We start from the raw sequence: 17,832 nt of genomic DNA, 5'->3' as shown, positions 1-17,832 counted from the left end.
CCCAACTGCTGGGTGTCGGGCAAGTAGCAGCTGAACGCCCTGCCCCTCGAGCCAAGACCAGCGCCTGCGATCAGACCACCGGACAGTGGAGCCTCGAGTTTTAGCTGCTTGGGAACGCGCAAAGTGTCAGCCAATCGCAGAACAGAGCGCATAGGGTTGGCGGAGAGAGGAATCCTGCCGGCTGAAAGGGAGACGATGGGCAATTTGCGCCTTCAGTCAGCGCGGGAGGAGGAACAGGAGTCATCACCCTCTTCACCATCACCATCATCAGCGCTCAGTCAAGCCCAGCATTGTCCGCTTTCTCCATTTCCCTCCCCCGAAGCCTCCCTTGGCCCGAGGCAAGTGACGTCCCAGGGGTCTCTGAGTGCCCTTCTCCGGGTTCGCCAGCCCTACACGCCCACTCCGCGTGCGCTCCACTGGGCTCACCGCGCTGTGAACGCTGACTCGGGGGTCCCGCGCGGCCCCGCCCCCGGGGGACCCCACAGCGCCCCCAAGTGGCGGCCGCCCGGGCTTTGCAGGCACCACTCGCTCGCACCTCGCTTGCGCCAGCCCTTCCCGCTCTTCTGTTCTCGCTCTATTTGCCCCGCTGACTGCCGGCCTCGCCAGCTTTGCCAGTCTTACGTCTCTGCCACCCCCACTCCCGCCCGCGCCCCATCTTCTTGCACGGCTCACGCCCCGCTGGTTCCCCCCCGCCTCCCCCGTCCTGCCTGCCCCCTCCTCCTCCTGCTCTCGCAGGCTCCTTGGCACCCAGGCTGGGAAGCGACGCTCCCAGCCGTCTAAGCGGGAACAGCTCTGGCTGAGGGAGCTGCAGCGCAGCTGAGGATCTGACGGCCTCAGGTTGCGTAGGTGCGGCACAAGGAGTTTCCCCCGCAGCAAGGAGGTCCTGAGCAGCATGGCCCGGAGGAGCGCCTTCGCTGCCGCCGCTCTCTGGCTCTGGAGCATCCTCCTGTGCCTGCTGGCACTGCGGGCGGAGGCCGGGCAGCCGCGGGAGGAGAGCCTGTACCTGTGGATCGATGCTCACCAGGCGAGAGTACTCATAGGTAAGGCCCCCGCGTCCAGCGCCTTCCCCTGCCTGTGTCCTCTCTCCACTCTTCAAGAAGGAGGGATACCTGCATTTCGTGTGTTTTAAAACTTAATTTCCATAAAAGAGTGTTCCCACCTTTTAATTAGAGATTTTCCATCTGAAAGCTTATAAACTTCTGTTTTAAGAAACCAAAGCTGATCTAGTGTTCTGATCGTGCTGTTGTTAATTTTTATAGCCCTGCGTTTTTAGATGCACCCAGCATTTGTTTGCATCGGTTAACTCCATGTCCATCCCTTTTCCCTGAAAGCATGGGTCTGTTGACATCATTCTCATCATCCACGGAGGACAATTAATCTTAGTAGCGCTGATGGTACCGAAGGCAGATGCCTTGTGAACAAAAATGACCCATACTAATTATTTAGTTTTCTTTTTGCTTGAAACTTCTGATTTAGATGATTTCAAGTCTACCTGATTTGATCGTTGTATTATTTTAAAAACCAGGATTTGAAGAAGATATCCTGATTGTTTCAGAGGGGAAAATGGCACCTTTTACACATGATTTCAGAAAAGCGCAACAGAGAATGCCAGCTATTCCTGTCAATATCCATTCCATGAATTTTACCTGGCAAGCTGCAGGGCAGGTAAGTTCTGAGAAAATTACCCTTTAATATTTCCACTGCCTTATGGCAGGTGGAAATAGTACTGTACAGTATGTAGCCTGGCACATTTTACAGTTATTAAGAGAAATTTCTCATCTGATTGCCAAAGCAAACAAAGAATTAATTTCCATTTATTTCAAGTTGCCATATAAATTAATGATTTTCAAAAAAAAAGAGTAAGCCATGTGCCTAAGCCCACTATTCTGATAAGACTCAGTGTCCTGAGGCTGCTGGAAATATAAAGATCTCCAATACCAACATCACTGTGTTTCTGTAATCATTGACATTAAAATTTAACATACTTAAAAGACTCTTTTCCCATAGTAGTTTCTAATCATTTGTGACATTCTTTATACTTTACAACAAATTTTAAAGTCTATAAGTATTTCTGACACTGTGCACTTTTAAAAAGCCAGTATGTTGAATGTTATTCACTGGAATATGAATGTTGCATATTTCTGGTAGAAGTTAGATCCATAAGGTGTCATGTAAGAAAGTTGTAAAATATTGCAGCCTATGTTTTCAAGTTACCATTTTAAATGCTTTCATATGGAAAAGAAAACTGCAATCTATTTTTTATGAAGAAGCATTCCTTTTATTCCTTAGCACATTAGCATCTTTTATATGTTACTTTTTGTTCATTTTATGGCTTCTAATTTTAGAAAGAAAGAATAAAATGCTTATGTGAATTTAATTTCTTTTGTACAATTGGAGAATTTACTTTAGAGGACAAATGGTAAGTAATAAATTCTTTAGCTTATTAGTTGGTAAAATGTGTCTACTATGAAAATCATTATAATTATAATTAAAACCACATTTTGAGGTCTTTTTATTCTAAAGTTCCTTAAATGATTATTTTCAAGAAGAATGTGATACAGAAAACACTTCATAAAAAAATAACTATTTTGAATTGAGAAACCACTTTGTTTCCCTCTAATTACCTGTTATGGTATAGACATGACCATTTTAGCTGTCTTTTTCCCCTCAAGTCTGTTATCTTTTTCTTCTTCTTCTGAAATAGATCAAATCTAGGCCCTTCAACACTTCCATTGCTATGTGGTTAAAAAAAAATTGAGGTTTTGGATTCATTGAGGTTTATAACAGGAAAGTCATCTGCTGTTAATACCCCCATTTTGCAGATAGGGTCATTGAGGTTTTTATTGCTCTATAGGGAAATTATTCCTTTCCTCCCTACAAGTCCCTCTTCATAGATACTTTATAAACAATTAAGTGGGGAATATTGTGAAATCAGTAATAAACCAATGAATGGCCTTTCATTATCTCCTTTTCAGCTGAATCTGTTTACTTGTGGTCGACCACTCATCAGATGGTCATTAACTAAATGGCCAATTAATTCTATATTTCTGAAAAGACATTTTTTAACCTATACCTTTATGGGTTCATAAGAACTACTAAAAGGTAGCTTGAACTGCACCCCTCCAGCTGAAAGGATTTGGTAACTGGTTAACTGTAGGAGAAGCAGAAAGTGCCAATAGCTCTCTCTCGCTCTCTCTCTCTCTCTCCCCCTACCCCCGTCCCTCTCTCCCTCCCTCCCTCCTCTCTCTATCTCTTTCTCACTTATGTTTGCTGAAGAATAGAATTGGAAGCAAAGGCTTAAATTCCATGTTGCTTCCCCTATTGCTTAATAGTATAATGCTTGTGTGCAAATATTGGCATATTGGTGAGTACAAAATGGACTGACATGTCATACAATCTTGGGAATATGTCCTGTAGGGGATTAGGGAGGAGAGTGGAACTGGCATGAAGATGAAGTTTGTAATATTTTTTTCTCCTGCTTGAGTGTTGCTCACCTATGTGGATGATCTAATGATGCAAGACAATGTTAGCACCTCAATTAAGCTACCTTTCTCTCTCTACTCATTCGGCTTTGAATAGGTTACCACAACTTACTACATAAAATCTGCTTTCTGAGGAAAATGTGGGAAGGGGGAATAATCTACACAATACCAAGCAGCAAGATGCTTTAAAATATTATTTTTTTATTTTTAATATCATTTAAGTATGGCTAATTTTGCTCACTAAAGTTATGTGATCCCAGCACCATCATTTTTGAAATGCACAGAAATTCTGAAGATGGGAAAAATGACTTCAATACCAATTAAGTATTTTGAAACATCTATGGCTAAAGCCAAACCACATCAAAACATTTACATGGAAAATGAAAATTTCATTTCATTATCTGATTATTTCATCCAAATGATATCAAATGTTTAGGCATTTCAGCAATACATAAACAAAACACATAGCTGATTAATGAAGTTTTAAATTTTATATTTAAGTGTTTTAGCAACATGTGGACAACATTAAAATAACCTCAGGATTGAAGACCTTACAGAAGCAGTAAGGTGTTACTTACTTCCAATAAATTATTGGTCCAGTAATGAAGGGTCTCCAACCTCTGGGCCACAGACCAGTGCTGGTCCATGGCCTGTTGGGAACTGGGCTACACAGCAGGAGGTGAGTGGCAGGCGAGTGACTGAAGCTTTGTCTGTATTGACAGATGATCCCCATCACTCGCCTTACTGACTAAGCTCCGCCTCCTGTCAGATCCGCAGCAGCATAAGATTCTCAAAGGATTGTGAACCCCATTGTGAACTGCACATGCGAGGGATCTAGGCTGCACACTCCTTGTAAGAATCTCATGCCTGATGATCTGTCACTGTCTCCCATCACCTCCAGATGGGACCGTCTAGTTGCAGGAAAACAAGCTTAGGGCTCCCACTGATTATACATGATGGTGAGTTGTATGCTTATTTTATTACATATTACAATGTAATAATAAAAGAAATAAAGTGCATGATAAATATGATGTGCTTGAAGCATCCAGAAATTATTCCTCCACCTCCTGGTCCATGGAAAAAATGTCTTCTGCAAAACCAGCCCCTGGGGCCCAAAAGATGGGGGACCATTACAGTAACCCAAAGTGTTCTTGGGCCACTAAAAATGCATCTCATGTTCCACTTCCAACAAATGCAAATAAAAATTACAGTGAAATTCATTTCCCCACATCAACTTGGTCAGATCTTTTAGAAGTGGTTTTAGTATGTGGAGAACAGTGCATTATCATATGCTGCTGATGTGCATGTTAATTTTTTTGCAGGGCTGTTAGACTCTGATGGCAAAAGGCAGGATATAGACTTTTTGACTGGACAATTTTACATCCAGAGATTCATGCCAAGGAAATAAGCACAGACATAAATAAAAATTTAGGTCCAAGAGTGTTCCTCATCATGATGTTTATAAAAATTAAAAAATAGATACAACTTAGGGTCCAGCAATAGTGGCAGAAGAATAAAATGAAGCAGTTATAAGGATATTCTAGACATCCATTTGGGGCCATGGGAAGATTCTCATGCAAATTAAGTAGTTTATAAAAGTGGTCCCCAACCATTTTGGCACCAAAGTCTGGTTTCACGGAAGACAATTTTATTTTTTTATTTTTTTATTTCTTTTTTTGAGACAGAGTCTCGCTGTGTCGCCCAGGCTGGAGTGCAGTGGGGTGATCTTGGCTCACTGCAACCTCTGCCTCCCAGGTTCAAGCGATTCTCCTGCCTCAGCCTCCTGAGTAGCTGGGATTACAGGCACGTGCCACCACGCCCAGCTGATTTTTGTATTTTTAGTAGAAACGGGGTTTCACCATGTTGGCCAGGCTGGTCTCGAACTCCTGACCTTGTGATCCACCCACCTCGGCTTCCCAAAAGTGCTGGAATTACAGGCGTGAGCCACCACGCCTGGCAGAAGACAATTTTTCTATGAACCGGGGAAGGGTGATGGTTTCAGGATGATTCAAGTGCATCACATTGATAGTGCACTTTATTTCTATTATTACTACATTGTAATATATAATGAAATAATTATACAACTCACCATAATGTGGGATCAGTGGGAGCCCTGAGTTGTTTTCCTGCAACTAGATGGTTCCATCTGAGGGTGATGAGAAACAGTGACAGATGACCAGGCATTAGATTCTCATAAAAGGTGCATAACCTAGATCCCTTACATGTGCAGTTCACAACAGGGTTCACAGTTCTATGGGAACCTAATGCCACTGCCGATCTAACAGGAGGCAGAGCTCAGGAGGTAATGCAAGCGATGGGGAACAGTCACCCACTGCTCACCTCCTGCTTTGCGGCCTGGTTCCTAACAGGCCATGGACCGGCATTGATATGTGGCCCAAGGGTTGGGGACCCCTGGTCTATAATATAGTGTATTCTGTTTGATTCCATTACAAAATAAGTTGGCAGACATAGAAAAAATCATTCGCTCAACATCTGATCTTGCAAGATGTAAATACCAGTTACATCTTCATCTATTATGTTTTGGTTTTTCTACAATGAATTCATTTATAATTTTAAAAAATATTTTACATCAAATGTGTATAAAAAGTGTGTGAGTTTAAAATTGTATGATATTTTGTATTATAAATAATTTATTATCTGGTATCATTTTTACACTGCTTATCACTCAACAAAATGATAACACCAATGACTGTCATGGGTCATCGTAACTATGGAGACCAAAGAATTTATTAATGCTCATCAGATTCTCATCAATTTCTTTTGAGGTCTGCCCAAATCTTTCTTGCCTGAAATCATTTTTCCTGAATTCTCCCTCTCCCTGCAATTCCCATTTTTCATGGACAACTTTGTCTCCATTTAACCTGATACTCATTTTCTGACATGCCTCTTCTCAAGGCTTTTAGATGAGAGAAGAATTTCTACTGCAAAAGCTTAGCCTTAATGGATTTTTAGTAATTACGGGAAAATACTCTTTATCCTTGTATAAAGCTTTTCAATAGATGATATTTTTCAATGAGGCATGCTTTATTCTTTTTCTCTAAATTTGAGACAGGCAGGGGCCATGAGCAATAATTTTAGTTTTTCTAAATAAGGCACTAATTAAACATTTTATTTGGAAAATAACCCTTTCTAAGCCCAATGACTTTCAAGTAAAAATTTAATGAGAAGTTTTGTTAGACAAATCAGAATCAAACATTAGGATACCACTGCTGATTTCCATGTGAACCAATTTGGTGTAAGACCAAAATGTTTTTATTTAGGTAGGTTATATAAATAGATCTTTACTTACAAGGGTCTCATAAACTTGATCTTGATAACTATAATATGTTCTATCACCTGCCTAAGTATGCTAAGGTACTATGAATCTAGTACTTAGTTAACAACAGGGCATCTCTTTTGATGTTGCTTTTGTTTTGTTTTATTTTGTTTCATTTTGTTTTAGCAGTGACAGTGGATTTATGCTGAGCCATCTGTACTAGCTTTCCAACCTCCTTGTGACCAAGGGCCTGGATTTCTAAGATAGATGGCAAGGGTTGGAGTGAAATTGGTGTCTATGGAATAGAAATTCTCTGAGTGATGATAATCAACCAATATTAATTTCAAACCTACCACCTGGATTGCTAGGCAAGCTCTAGACATCTGTACCAACAGGTCCAGATCTTAAAGTGAGCTTTTTCTAGTGTATAGTGTGCAGAATTCTTATAACCACTAAAAGTCAGTGGGGTAGCTTCATTTTTCTGAATCTACAGATGTTTAAAAACAAAACTGAAGTGTTGCTGTGGATACAGGAGAAGAACAGGAGAATTTTGTCTGCTGCCCTGGGGATGTGGGAGGTCATGTGTATATTGTATAATAACTGGCTTTATGGAGTTAAACTGCAGGAATGTGTTTGTTTTTATGTATAACCACCGAAAATAGAAAATATTAGATATGCTGAAGAGACAGCGTATCAAGTGAAACATTTTCCTACATGTAAAGTTTGTTACAAATGAGTTAGTGACACTAGCCTAGCTCCCTATCAATTTAAAAAAACTTCTTGAATTATTGAAAACTGTCAGAAGTAACAACAATAATAATTTAAAAATCAAATACAACAAAGGCTTAAGAACTTTGTCTGGATACTGGTATCTTTGTGAATGATTCCAGTCAGTATCATCCAAATTCAGCTTTAAAGTGAGAAAAGCACCATTGGAAAAAAGGGAAAACAGAAACAGGCCATTTATCTGACAATGGACTCACATAATTGCTAATTTTATAAAAAACAGAATCATCCTACTGATCTGTTTCTGTAATATAGTGTTTGATATGATGTAACACTGGTCCCATTACATTGGCTACAGTTTGCAATCTCAAGTTTCCCATTGGACTGGAGTTAGAGACTTATATTAAAAGTATTTTTTTCCCCTTTCTTTCTCCCTTTGACATAAACCAAAAAAATAAAAAATAGGGTAAATTTTAATTCAAGAATTCCCCCTCCAACTTCAAAGGAACTGTCAAACACCCTTAAACACTTCTTTCCAACCCTGCAGTTATGGTAACACTTATTATCACAGAACTCCCTTAATGTGTACTGTCTACATTTTTTCCTAATAGAGTTATGATTGTTTTGGTAGTTACGACCCAAGTGGTTTCATACCTTTGCACTCCAGGGGTTTGCCATCATACCTTAGTAGTGGTTTTATGTCACCAAATAGAGGAAATGCCTCATTTTCTGACCCCTGTTCCATGGTTTCAAAGTGGGAATGTGAATATGTTTACATACTGTGGGCATGATTTTTTTTCAGGAGGTACTCATATCAAAAGCACAACTTTAAACCTTTAATGTTTAGATTCTGCTATGCTGTGGTATTTTGCATTGTGGTGTTGTAGACATGCCACTAGGGATCAAAGAGTAATTCTGCAGAAAGCCCATTTCATTTAGCAAAGCAGGCATGTGCCAGCCATCTGTTGTATCTGCTGATAGAAAACAGCAGTAAGTTTCTCAAACTTTTGCCAGAAGGAAAAAAGGCCTTTATTGCTTAAAGGAGATGAGTTACAAGGTACCTTGTAAGCCACATCTGGTTTGATGGCAATTTACATGGCATATATGTAAACTCTGCTATGTCTTCCTTTCACGGTGGTGTAAAAGCATGTAAACAAACCCTCCACTGGCACCCTCCCTATTTATTCCTGATTCTAAATGGCTTGCACAAATAAAATCTTTGAAATTGTTGTGGTGAAGCAGAAAGGTATGATATCCAATAAAGCATTTTGTTTTGGATCGAACTGATTTAACTTAATTGTCCCTGATGAATAAGATGGGTGTGGTTAGGGAAAAACTTTGAGGACTTAGTTCAGCGAAAATATCCCTTATCCTGTTGCCGGACCTCTGGAGGAGGCCTTGTCAGTTCAGGGATTCTTTTACTGCAGTAATTTAGCCAATTCCGTAAAGTTACATGTGAGTAACTTGCTTACATTCCTATAGAACTTTGGTGGATGGCAAGTTGTTCTCCCGTGCAGCCTTTCTCTCCGACTCAAGCACTTAATCAACAAATACAGAGCTAGGTGCAGAGCATACAAAGAGAAATAAACCCAGTACCTGCCCTCTAGGAGCTTGTACTCTAGAAAACAAATATTAATCTCACTCATCCAAATGAGGTTAGGAAGTACAGGATTGGCTGGGGGGCCAAAGGAAGCCACTCTTCTTCCTGCCAGGGGAAGGAAGGGAGCCGGGGCCACTTCGCTGAGCTCACTGAGCAGGTGATGTTTGAATTAATCCCAAAGGATGAGTCCCATCAACAAGGGAGGAAAATGCCTTCCCAGGGGAGATCTCAGGCTGTCCTAATGCTTAGAGGTCTTAGAGGGGAAAACATATTCTAGGTGATCTTAAGGGGCTTTGTATCTCATCTGAAAAGTAATGGAAGCCCAGTGAAGGGAGGTCAGGGCCAAATAATGGAGAGAGAGTCTCGGGGAAGAGAAGTAGAAGATAGAAACAACTCAGGGAAGTTTCTCTCTTCTTGGCTTTGGATAGAGTAGACGCAACATCTTGCAAATTTGTATTGAGTAAATTGTTGAGTATGTGTTGGGTCGGCAACAGTTTTTCCACAACCCTCATTTAGCTCTTCTTTCTTAATAAACTTTCAAAAGAGTTGCAATGATTAGTCTCACCTCTCAGCTCCAGGATGGGGTGTGTGTGTGTGTGTGTGTGTGTGTGTGTGTGTGTGTGTGAGATTAGAGCCTGGAACTATAAAAAAATTATTTTTGTGTGTACATAGAACGAAAACTAATTTCATTTTTTAATGGAGTCTAGAACTTTGAACATAACATAAAAGGGAGCTTAAATAAGGAAAATAATATGTTAATTGGAAAAAGAATTGACTTAGCATCTATTCTCAACTTCTACACTGCCTTTTTAAGTACCAGGAAAAGTACAAGAGAAGTATAGAAATTAAAGTTGGCAAGTGATCCTTAAGTTTACAAAATGAGAAGCTGAACACTGGAAACGGATTTATTTAAAATAAGCCTGCATCTTCAAATATTTGATTTCCTTTTAAAACTTACTATTAGCACAAACTCTAAAGTCACAGGACAATTACTGTCCTTCCCTGTTTTTCTCAGCTAGACATATGGATGTCTGTCCTTCTGAACTGTACATTTTTTCTTCTTTTTGGATTTTTTAGATGAATGTGATGAAAGAATCTTGGAAATTGTTAGGCATCTTTTGAAACCCATTCACCTGAATAAAATCTCACAGGGCAGCTGTGTGTTGTAGGTCTGGGACAAAGGGACAGTGGCAGGAGGGTAAGTTCCTAAAGCTGGCAGCATGAGAAAGGAGATGAATGTAGTTTGCTTAGCTGCCCTGGGCCAGAACACAAATCATGCCCTGGGGGTAAAACATGATTAAGAACTAGTTCTCTGCTCTTGAGAAAATTAGAAGCTAACTGGAGAAACAGATATATAAGCATATCCTCTTAACGATTCCTGCAAAGTGATGTTGTAGAAGTACTGAAGTACTCCCAGGGGATGATGTGGGCATAGAGGAGAAGTAACTCCAGAGCTGAGTCTCACTATTGAGTTAGCCAAGCAAAAATGTGGAAGAGGGGATGGTTTTTAGGGAAAGGAAACAGCTTGAGGCAAGGCATAAAGACCAGAAATAGAGTTTTCTGGGGGAACTGGTACTTTGGTGTGGTTGGAGTGTCCAGTACAAGGTAGGAAGTGGAGAGGTAATCAGGGCTATCTTCTAGAGGTGTTTGTCCATCATGTGAAGGCATCTGGGACTTTAGTCTATAAGCAGTGGCAGGTCAGATAATGAAAAATTAGAAAGCAGTGGAAAATGGGGTTGGAGATACATGTTTAGATTATCCCGTCACAGAGTGGAGGGTAGTTTTGAGGGTAGCTCAACTGTAAGGAGAGAAATCTGGGATTGAGAGGAGATCAGGGTTGAAGAGGAGGAAAAAACAGGTTGGAGAAATATTTAGAAGATAAAAATCTGAAAATCTTGGTGCCAGAAATAAGGAGTGCCTCATTTCCTCTGCTCTGGTTCACTGACTTGGCAATAGCCCTGTTAGCTATCCTGTCTCCCAACCCCAAGCTCACCTTTCCTGCCTCAGGGCCTTTGCACGTGAAGCTTTCTCTGCCTAGAATGCACTCCCTTCAGATTTCTGCAGGGCTTGCTCCCTGGCTTCCCCTATGTCTCTGATTAAATGTCACTCCTCTGAGAGGCTTCCCCTGACTCCCCTCTCTAATAAAACAGCCACCATTCCTTCCATCACTCTGAGTCTCCTACTCTACTGTATATTTCTTCATGGCTCTTAGAATAATGGTAATACTTGATTATAATAGGTTTTAATTGATTAACTCATCCATTCAATGTAAGGACAAGGGCTTGGTCCTGTTCATCATATATCTCCAGGTCCTGGAACAGCTCCTGGCACATAGTAGGCAGCTGATAATTATTTGTTGACTGAATGAATAAGCGAGGTAGGTCTCATTATGATTCCCATTGGACAGATAAGGCAACTGAGGCACAGAGGACCAGGGTCACACAACTAGTAAGTGTCAGAGCTGGGATTTAAACCTGGGCAGCCAGGATCCAGAGCCCTTGCTCTGACAAGTGCGAAATAAATGTATGAACACAGAGCTCCTAGTTTTAGGTTTAATGCACCTAGTTTGGGCTGGGGGTTTAATGCACCTAGTTTGGGCTGGGGGAGTAGAGGAAGGCTTCACCGAGGAGACATGTAACAGTGGAACTGGAGCTCAAAGGATGTTCGTGAAGTTGTTTAATGAGCTGAGATGGGAGGAAGGCACAGGGAGAAAGGCTATCACAAGCAGGGGCAACAGAGTTGTGAAAGTGCATTCTGGGAAATGTTAATGAGGCTGGGACTTGGTGTGTGGAAAGGAGAACATTGGGGGCTGGGGGTAGGGGAGAGATGATGACATGAGGCTGGACATGTGGTCAGGGCCAGATGGAGAAACACTGTGGAAAGGTCACTTATCCCATTTGGGCCCCAACACTTTTATGTATAAGAAAAGCTATTTGGATTATCTCTAAACTTTCAAATTCTAAAATGTTATGATTCTATCTCTGAACTAAAACATCTGCAGTCATTTAACATTAATAGTAATATATTTCTACAAATGCACGATCTGTCTTCAGATTTTCAGAAATCGAAGCATAAAGATTCTCTTCTCCAAAATTGTATTATTTGTTGCCAAATTTTAAAAGATTCACCTCCGAATACCCTTTGTGTATCCTATTACTGTCATTAGTTACATGGTATATACTCTGGGCCAGGCACTCTTCTGAGTGCTTTACAGATCACCTCTCAGTGAATCTTCATAGTAACCTGAGACAGGCATTTCTTATTATCCCCAATTTGTAGACCAGGAAACAAGAGAAGAAGGAAATTAAGTTACTTGCCCAAGATCACATAGGTAAGAACACTTACCTATTTATATACACTACATATTTATATATTTCAGAGACTTTCCTCAGATCTGCTCTGACAACTTTTGGAATATCTTCTCATTCCAAAAAACAACAATTCAAAGAACATTTTTCAGTGCTTACTATGTCCTTGGTCCTAAGAATACGAGTTTTAACTGATCTAACTGGCTTCAGGAAGTCACCAGCTGGAGAGAAGACTGTGGCATCATTAAGGCAATCATAGTAACTTATGTATGTATATGGGAACCCAACCAAAGGGGCAAGTGGGAGCTGAAATCCAGCCCACACCTCACTTCTCAAGTTTGGATACAGAGCTGCCTCTGTCCAGAGGGGGAACTTCCACCTAATTTGTAGAGAGACTTCATATAGGTCATAATGCCCTAAGAAAGATGCTATGGGAATATAAAGCTGAGGATTTTGCTCCTGATTAGGTAAATTTGCAATTACTTACCTGCTGGAGAAGACATCACCAAGGAGGTAACAGCAGACCTGAGTCGTGAAAGATGTTTAGTAGGCAGAGTGGCCAAGGCAGGTGGGGTTGAGGTGAGCACTTTAAGTATAATGAATAACCCATAGGGAAGTACATATAACTGAGAATCATTGTTGTAATTGGAAAATGACAATTATTTAGAACAGTAGGTTTTATGGAACAGAACTGAGGAATATGGGTCTAAGAAATAAGTTTGGGAAAGATTATGACAACTTAGGTATGCCACAGTTGACTTTGTCTTATAGATAATCAGAGTCATTGAATGCTTAAAAGTAGATAATAATGTTGTATCTGAATTCACAGAATTAGCTGGTCTTTGCAAGGGAAAAAGTAAGAGTAAATGAAACAGAGTTACTACAGGAGCAATAGAAGGGACAAGTTAGCACTTCAGAGTATAAATGTAAGGTAGGACTCTCTAAATGTAAGCCTATTGACTGGTAAAGTCCAGGGATATTCAACAGTTCTGTCTATGAGTGGTAACATTGGTGACAGATGGAGGTAGATGATGGGATGCTTGACTAAGGACAAAGAGCCAATTAGGAAATTATCTGAGATACCACGAAAGGTGAGGAGCACCTGAACTAAGGCAGGCAGTGGAGAGGGAGGGAAAGTGCAATCAACAGGACTTATTGAGCATAGGTGTTAATGGAAATGAGGGAATAGAGGATGGCTCTGAGACTGTTGCATGGATAATGATGTCGTAACTAAGAAATCAATTACTACAGCAAAGGCAGAACAGTTTGGGCTGCAAACACACGGGGATCCATTTGGAAATTCCTGGATACATATTTCCTACTGAACATTCAGATTGCAAAGTGTAGTAGACAATTGAAAAAAAATTGACTCTGAAGCTAAGACATGAAGTGGAGAATAGAAACATTGATTTTGAAGAGTGAATCCTCCTCCTCCTTCTCATCCTCCCTATCACCCTTCCTTCTTGTGACCTCCACTCAGTAAATATTTATTCAGGTCCTATCTAATACCAAAGCTTAGGTTGAACACGAACAAGACTAATGTAAATTGGATATGATGCTTGCCCTCAAAGGGATCACAATCTAATGTAGAAACAGATATTACCCATCTAACAATACAATATTAAACGTATTATAATTGCAGTATGAACAAGGTGCAATGAAAGTACTGAGAAAGGAGCGTTAACTCAGCTGGGGGAGGAGTGCATTATCTGCATAGGCTTCCTGGTGTTCTTCAGAGCATACCCTGAGACTGTCAAACTAAGATACTAACAAGTGGAACAACTTTTGCTCTGCTTAACTTTATGGCTTTTATGTATTTGAGATAATTGGGCCTAATATAGTCTGTCTTCCACTTGCCATTAATTCTTTGGAGATGAATATGACAAATGTCACTATACCACCAGGTGACAGAGCAAGTCAGCTCTTCCACATGAAACATCTGGAACAACCCTTGAGGAAACTTGTTTGTGGGAGCTGAAGACAGGCCCAAATAAATGTATATTTTAGGGCTTATTAGGATGCTTGTTTCCAAGGGCTATTTCAGTATCAATAATGGATGCACCACTGGGAGAATTCACATCTGAAGCCAAGTCCAGGTAGGAAATCTCCTACTTTATTTTTTTTATTTTTTTATTTTTTAGATGGAGTCTCGCTCTGTTGCCCAAGCTGGGATGCAATGGCGCTGTCTCAGCTCACTGCAACCTGTGTCTCCTGGGTTCAAGCGATTCTTTCACTTCAGCCTCCTGAGTAGCTGGGTTTACAGGAGCCACCATGCCCAGCTAATTTTTGTATTTTTAGTAGAGACAGGGTTTCAGCATGTTGACCAGGCTGGTCTTGAACTCCTGACCTCAGTAATTAGTCCACCTTGGCCTCCCAAAGTGCTGGGATTACAGGCATGAGCCACTGTGCCAGGCCAGGACATCTCCTACTTTAGACAATAACCAGATGGATCCCAATAGACATGTAGAATTACTTTGATTCCTGCATGTTTGAAGCACGTTGAAGCAATCAATATTTTCATTCGCAGTTAGAACTCAATTAGGATTTGAGGTTGTATTTATATTGCTGTCACTTACAGCAGTAACCAGCAGATGGCAATGTAAAAGTTACTTTATGGAATTTTTCATCTCAACATTTTTTTTTAAGCCCGCAGGTGCTCTCTGTATAACAGAAGCCCATTTGTGATCTTTATCTCACTCATTTCAATAGACCATTACTATATTCAGTAGGTTGGAAAATAAAGTTTCCCAAATTTATTGCCACTGATACACTTAAAACTCATCAAAAGTTAGAACTTACCCTCATTAAAAATGTGAATGATTCATTACATACTGATTACATATTCTTTTTCTTTTAAGTAATTGCTCAAATTTAGGCAGAAATCAAGTTTTGAGTTATCTCTCCATGTTCATCCAATTTCTTCTTTGCCTTCTCTGGCTGTATCTTTAGAAGACATAGAAGAGCAGAATTGGAAGAGATTCCAGAGCTCATCTAACTCAGTGAGCTCAATCTTTCTCCAAAGTATCAATGAACTGTGGTCTCTCAGCCTCTAGTTGAACATGCCCAGTGGCAGGGAGCTCATTAAGGTGGGCTTTAAAAAATATTTTTGGGATGGGCGCAATGGCTCATGCCTATAATCCCAACACTTTGGGAGGCCGAGACAGGTGGATCACCTGAGGTCAAGAGTTCAAGACCAGCCTGGACAACATGGTGAAACCCCATCTCTACTAAAAATACAAAAATTAGCCAGGTGTGGTAGCGAGCACCTGTAATCCCAGCTACTTGGGAGACTGAGGCAGGATAATCATGTGAAACTAGGGGGCAGAGGTTGCAATGAGCCGAGGCACATCACTGCATTCCAGCCTGGGTAACAAGAGTGAAACTCCATCTCAAAAAAAATAATAATAATATATATATGTGTGTGTGTGTGTGTGTGTGTGTGTTAAATCACATGAGTTAAATATATATATGTTAAATCACATGAGTTAACTAATCATGAGTTATATAATCATATATATGTGTATATATATGATTCTGTTAATCTTAGAAAGTTGTTTTTGTAATGAGTCCAAATCTGTCTTCCCAGTATAACTTGAATATCCCTGGATTCTACCAGTCTGTGGGCTTACTTTTGGAGATTCCTACCTTGCATTTGTACTCTGAAGTGCTGACCTGTCCTTATTGCTCGTGTAGGGGTTCTGTTTCATTTACTCATACTTTTTCCCTTGCAAAGACCAGCTAATTCTGTGAGTCCTTGGAAGAGTTCCACACACACCATCCTGAATGGAGATATCCTGACCCATGGTGCCACTGGTGAGAAGTCTGCTTCTCAGATCTGAGTGCAATCTGTCCATCCTTCTTAAGCTGTAAACACGCAAGGGTCAAGCTGGCCTGTATTCTCTATAGGACTTATGGCCTCAGAACAGCTTGGTGTCCTGTGCAGAAATGGAGAAGAGTCTACCCCTTTCCTTCATTTGGCATTGAACTTTGTCACTTGTTACCTAAAGCAGTGCAATGGTTTAGGTGTAGTTTGTCCCTGCAAAAAACCCTCTTGAAGTTTAATTGCCAGTGTGGTGGTGTTGGGAGGTGGGGCCCGGTGGGAGGTGTTTGGGTCATGGGGGCAGATCCCTCATGAATCTATTGGTACCGGCGTCACAGTAGTGGGTGAGTGCTTGCTCTTGTGAGACTGGATTAGTTTCCATGAAACTGGGTTCTTAGAAAGTGGGTCAAGCGTTCTCAGCTACACCCTGGTGCACTAGTCCAAGCCCCCACAAAATCCCTCATTTCCCTTAGTCGGCACGCACCTGCTTGCTTTCTGCTTCTCCGCCATGTTGTGACACAACACAAGGCCTTCACCAGAAGTCAAGCAGATGCTAGTGCCATGCTCTTGGACTTTCCAGCTACCACAATCAAGAGCTAAATAAACTCTTTTAAAATTACCCAGCCTATTCTGTTATAGCAACACAAAACAGACTAATACAGGCAACATGGCTTAATACCCTGATCCCAGTGAAATACACCAATGTTAATTTTCTTCAGCCCATGTCCCTGTAGAAATCAGGCCTGGTCCTTAGGGCCAGGCCTTAGAATCTTTTAGTACAAATGTGTACTTCTAACTTCCTTCCCCCTTATTTCCTAGGCAACTGCATAAACGAACTCCCCATTAGTGGGTCCTTGGCATCTCATGCATGCCAGTGGGTGCCACAGACTACCAGAGACACAGCTGAACCCAAAATCCCAATTGGAGCTCTACTTCTATTATCCTGGTCACATCAGTAATTCCTGGTCTTGGTCCTCTCCTTGTCCTCTGGAGTCACTGGAGTATGTTTTAATCCCTTTCTTATTTGAAATCAGACCATAGGCATTTCAGACCACTCCCATCCCCTTTAAATCATCTTTTCTTTATGATAAACACCCCCAATTTCTTCAGCTACTTCATATATTCAGCTTTGCGTTTCTTACGCCCTGACTCCTAAATACTTATCAAAAGTATAAAATTGTCACAGATGGACTTTACTGGTCTTTTACTCTTTATGCTCTAATGAGAAAAGAGTTGATCGCTAGAATGAGAAATTTACTCACTTACAGAATGTTAAAATCATATTTTGGTCTGTAAACCTTGTATTATGAACCAAACAAGAAGAAGGGGTGGTGGGGTGGAAGGAGGAGGAGTAGCAGAAGAAAATAGAGGAAAATGGTTAATGCTTATTAGGTATTGCTCATGTGCCAGTCATTGTGCTTATTACTTTTTATCATTATTTAATTTAATTCTCACAGCCCTATGAGATAAGCACTACTGATATTCTCATTTTACAAAAATGACAACTTGATCACAAAAAGGTTAAATAACTTGCCTGAGGTCACACAGCTAGTAGGCAGTAGAGCCGAGGTGTACACTCAGGTAGTCTGACTGCAGAATCCATGATGAATTGCAATTTG

General features: G+C 40.8%; 1 protein-coding gene across 1 annotated transcript in view; it reads left to right on the top strand.

The window, feature by feature from the left end:
• Positions 1–731: 731 nt before the first annotated feature.
• Positions 732–17,832, top strand: part of WIF1 (WNT inhibitory factor 1) — a 71,730-nt gene continuing 54,629 nt past the window's right edge. Inside the window, exons 1-2 of the mRNA XM_050748613.1 lie at positions 732–1,040; positions 1,526–1,665. Coding sequence (XP_050604570.1) covers positions 893–1,040; positions 1,526–1,665 — 288 coding nt within the window. The 5' untranslated portion in view covers positions 732–892. The remainder of the gene's footprint in view (positions 1,041–1,525; positions 1,666–17,832) is intronic.

Source organism: Macaca thibetana, chromosome 11 (assembly GCF_024542745.1).
Source record: "Macaca thibetana thibetana isolate TM-01 chromosome 11, ASM2454274v1, whole genome shotgun sequence".
In the NCBI taxonomy this organism is placed as follows: domain Eukaryota; kingdom Metazoa; phylum Chordata; class Mammalia; order Primates; family Cercopithecidae; genus Macaca; species Macaca thibetana.
Note: the sequence above shows the minus strand (reverse complement) of the source record. Positions and strands in the feature narration are given on the sequence as shown.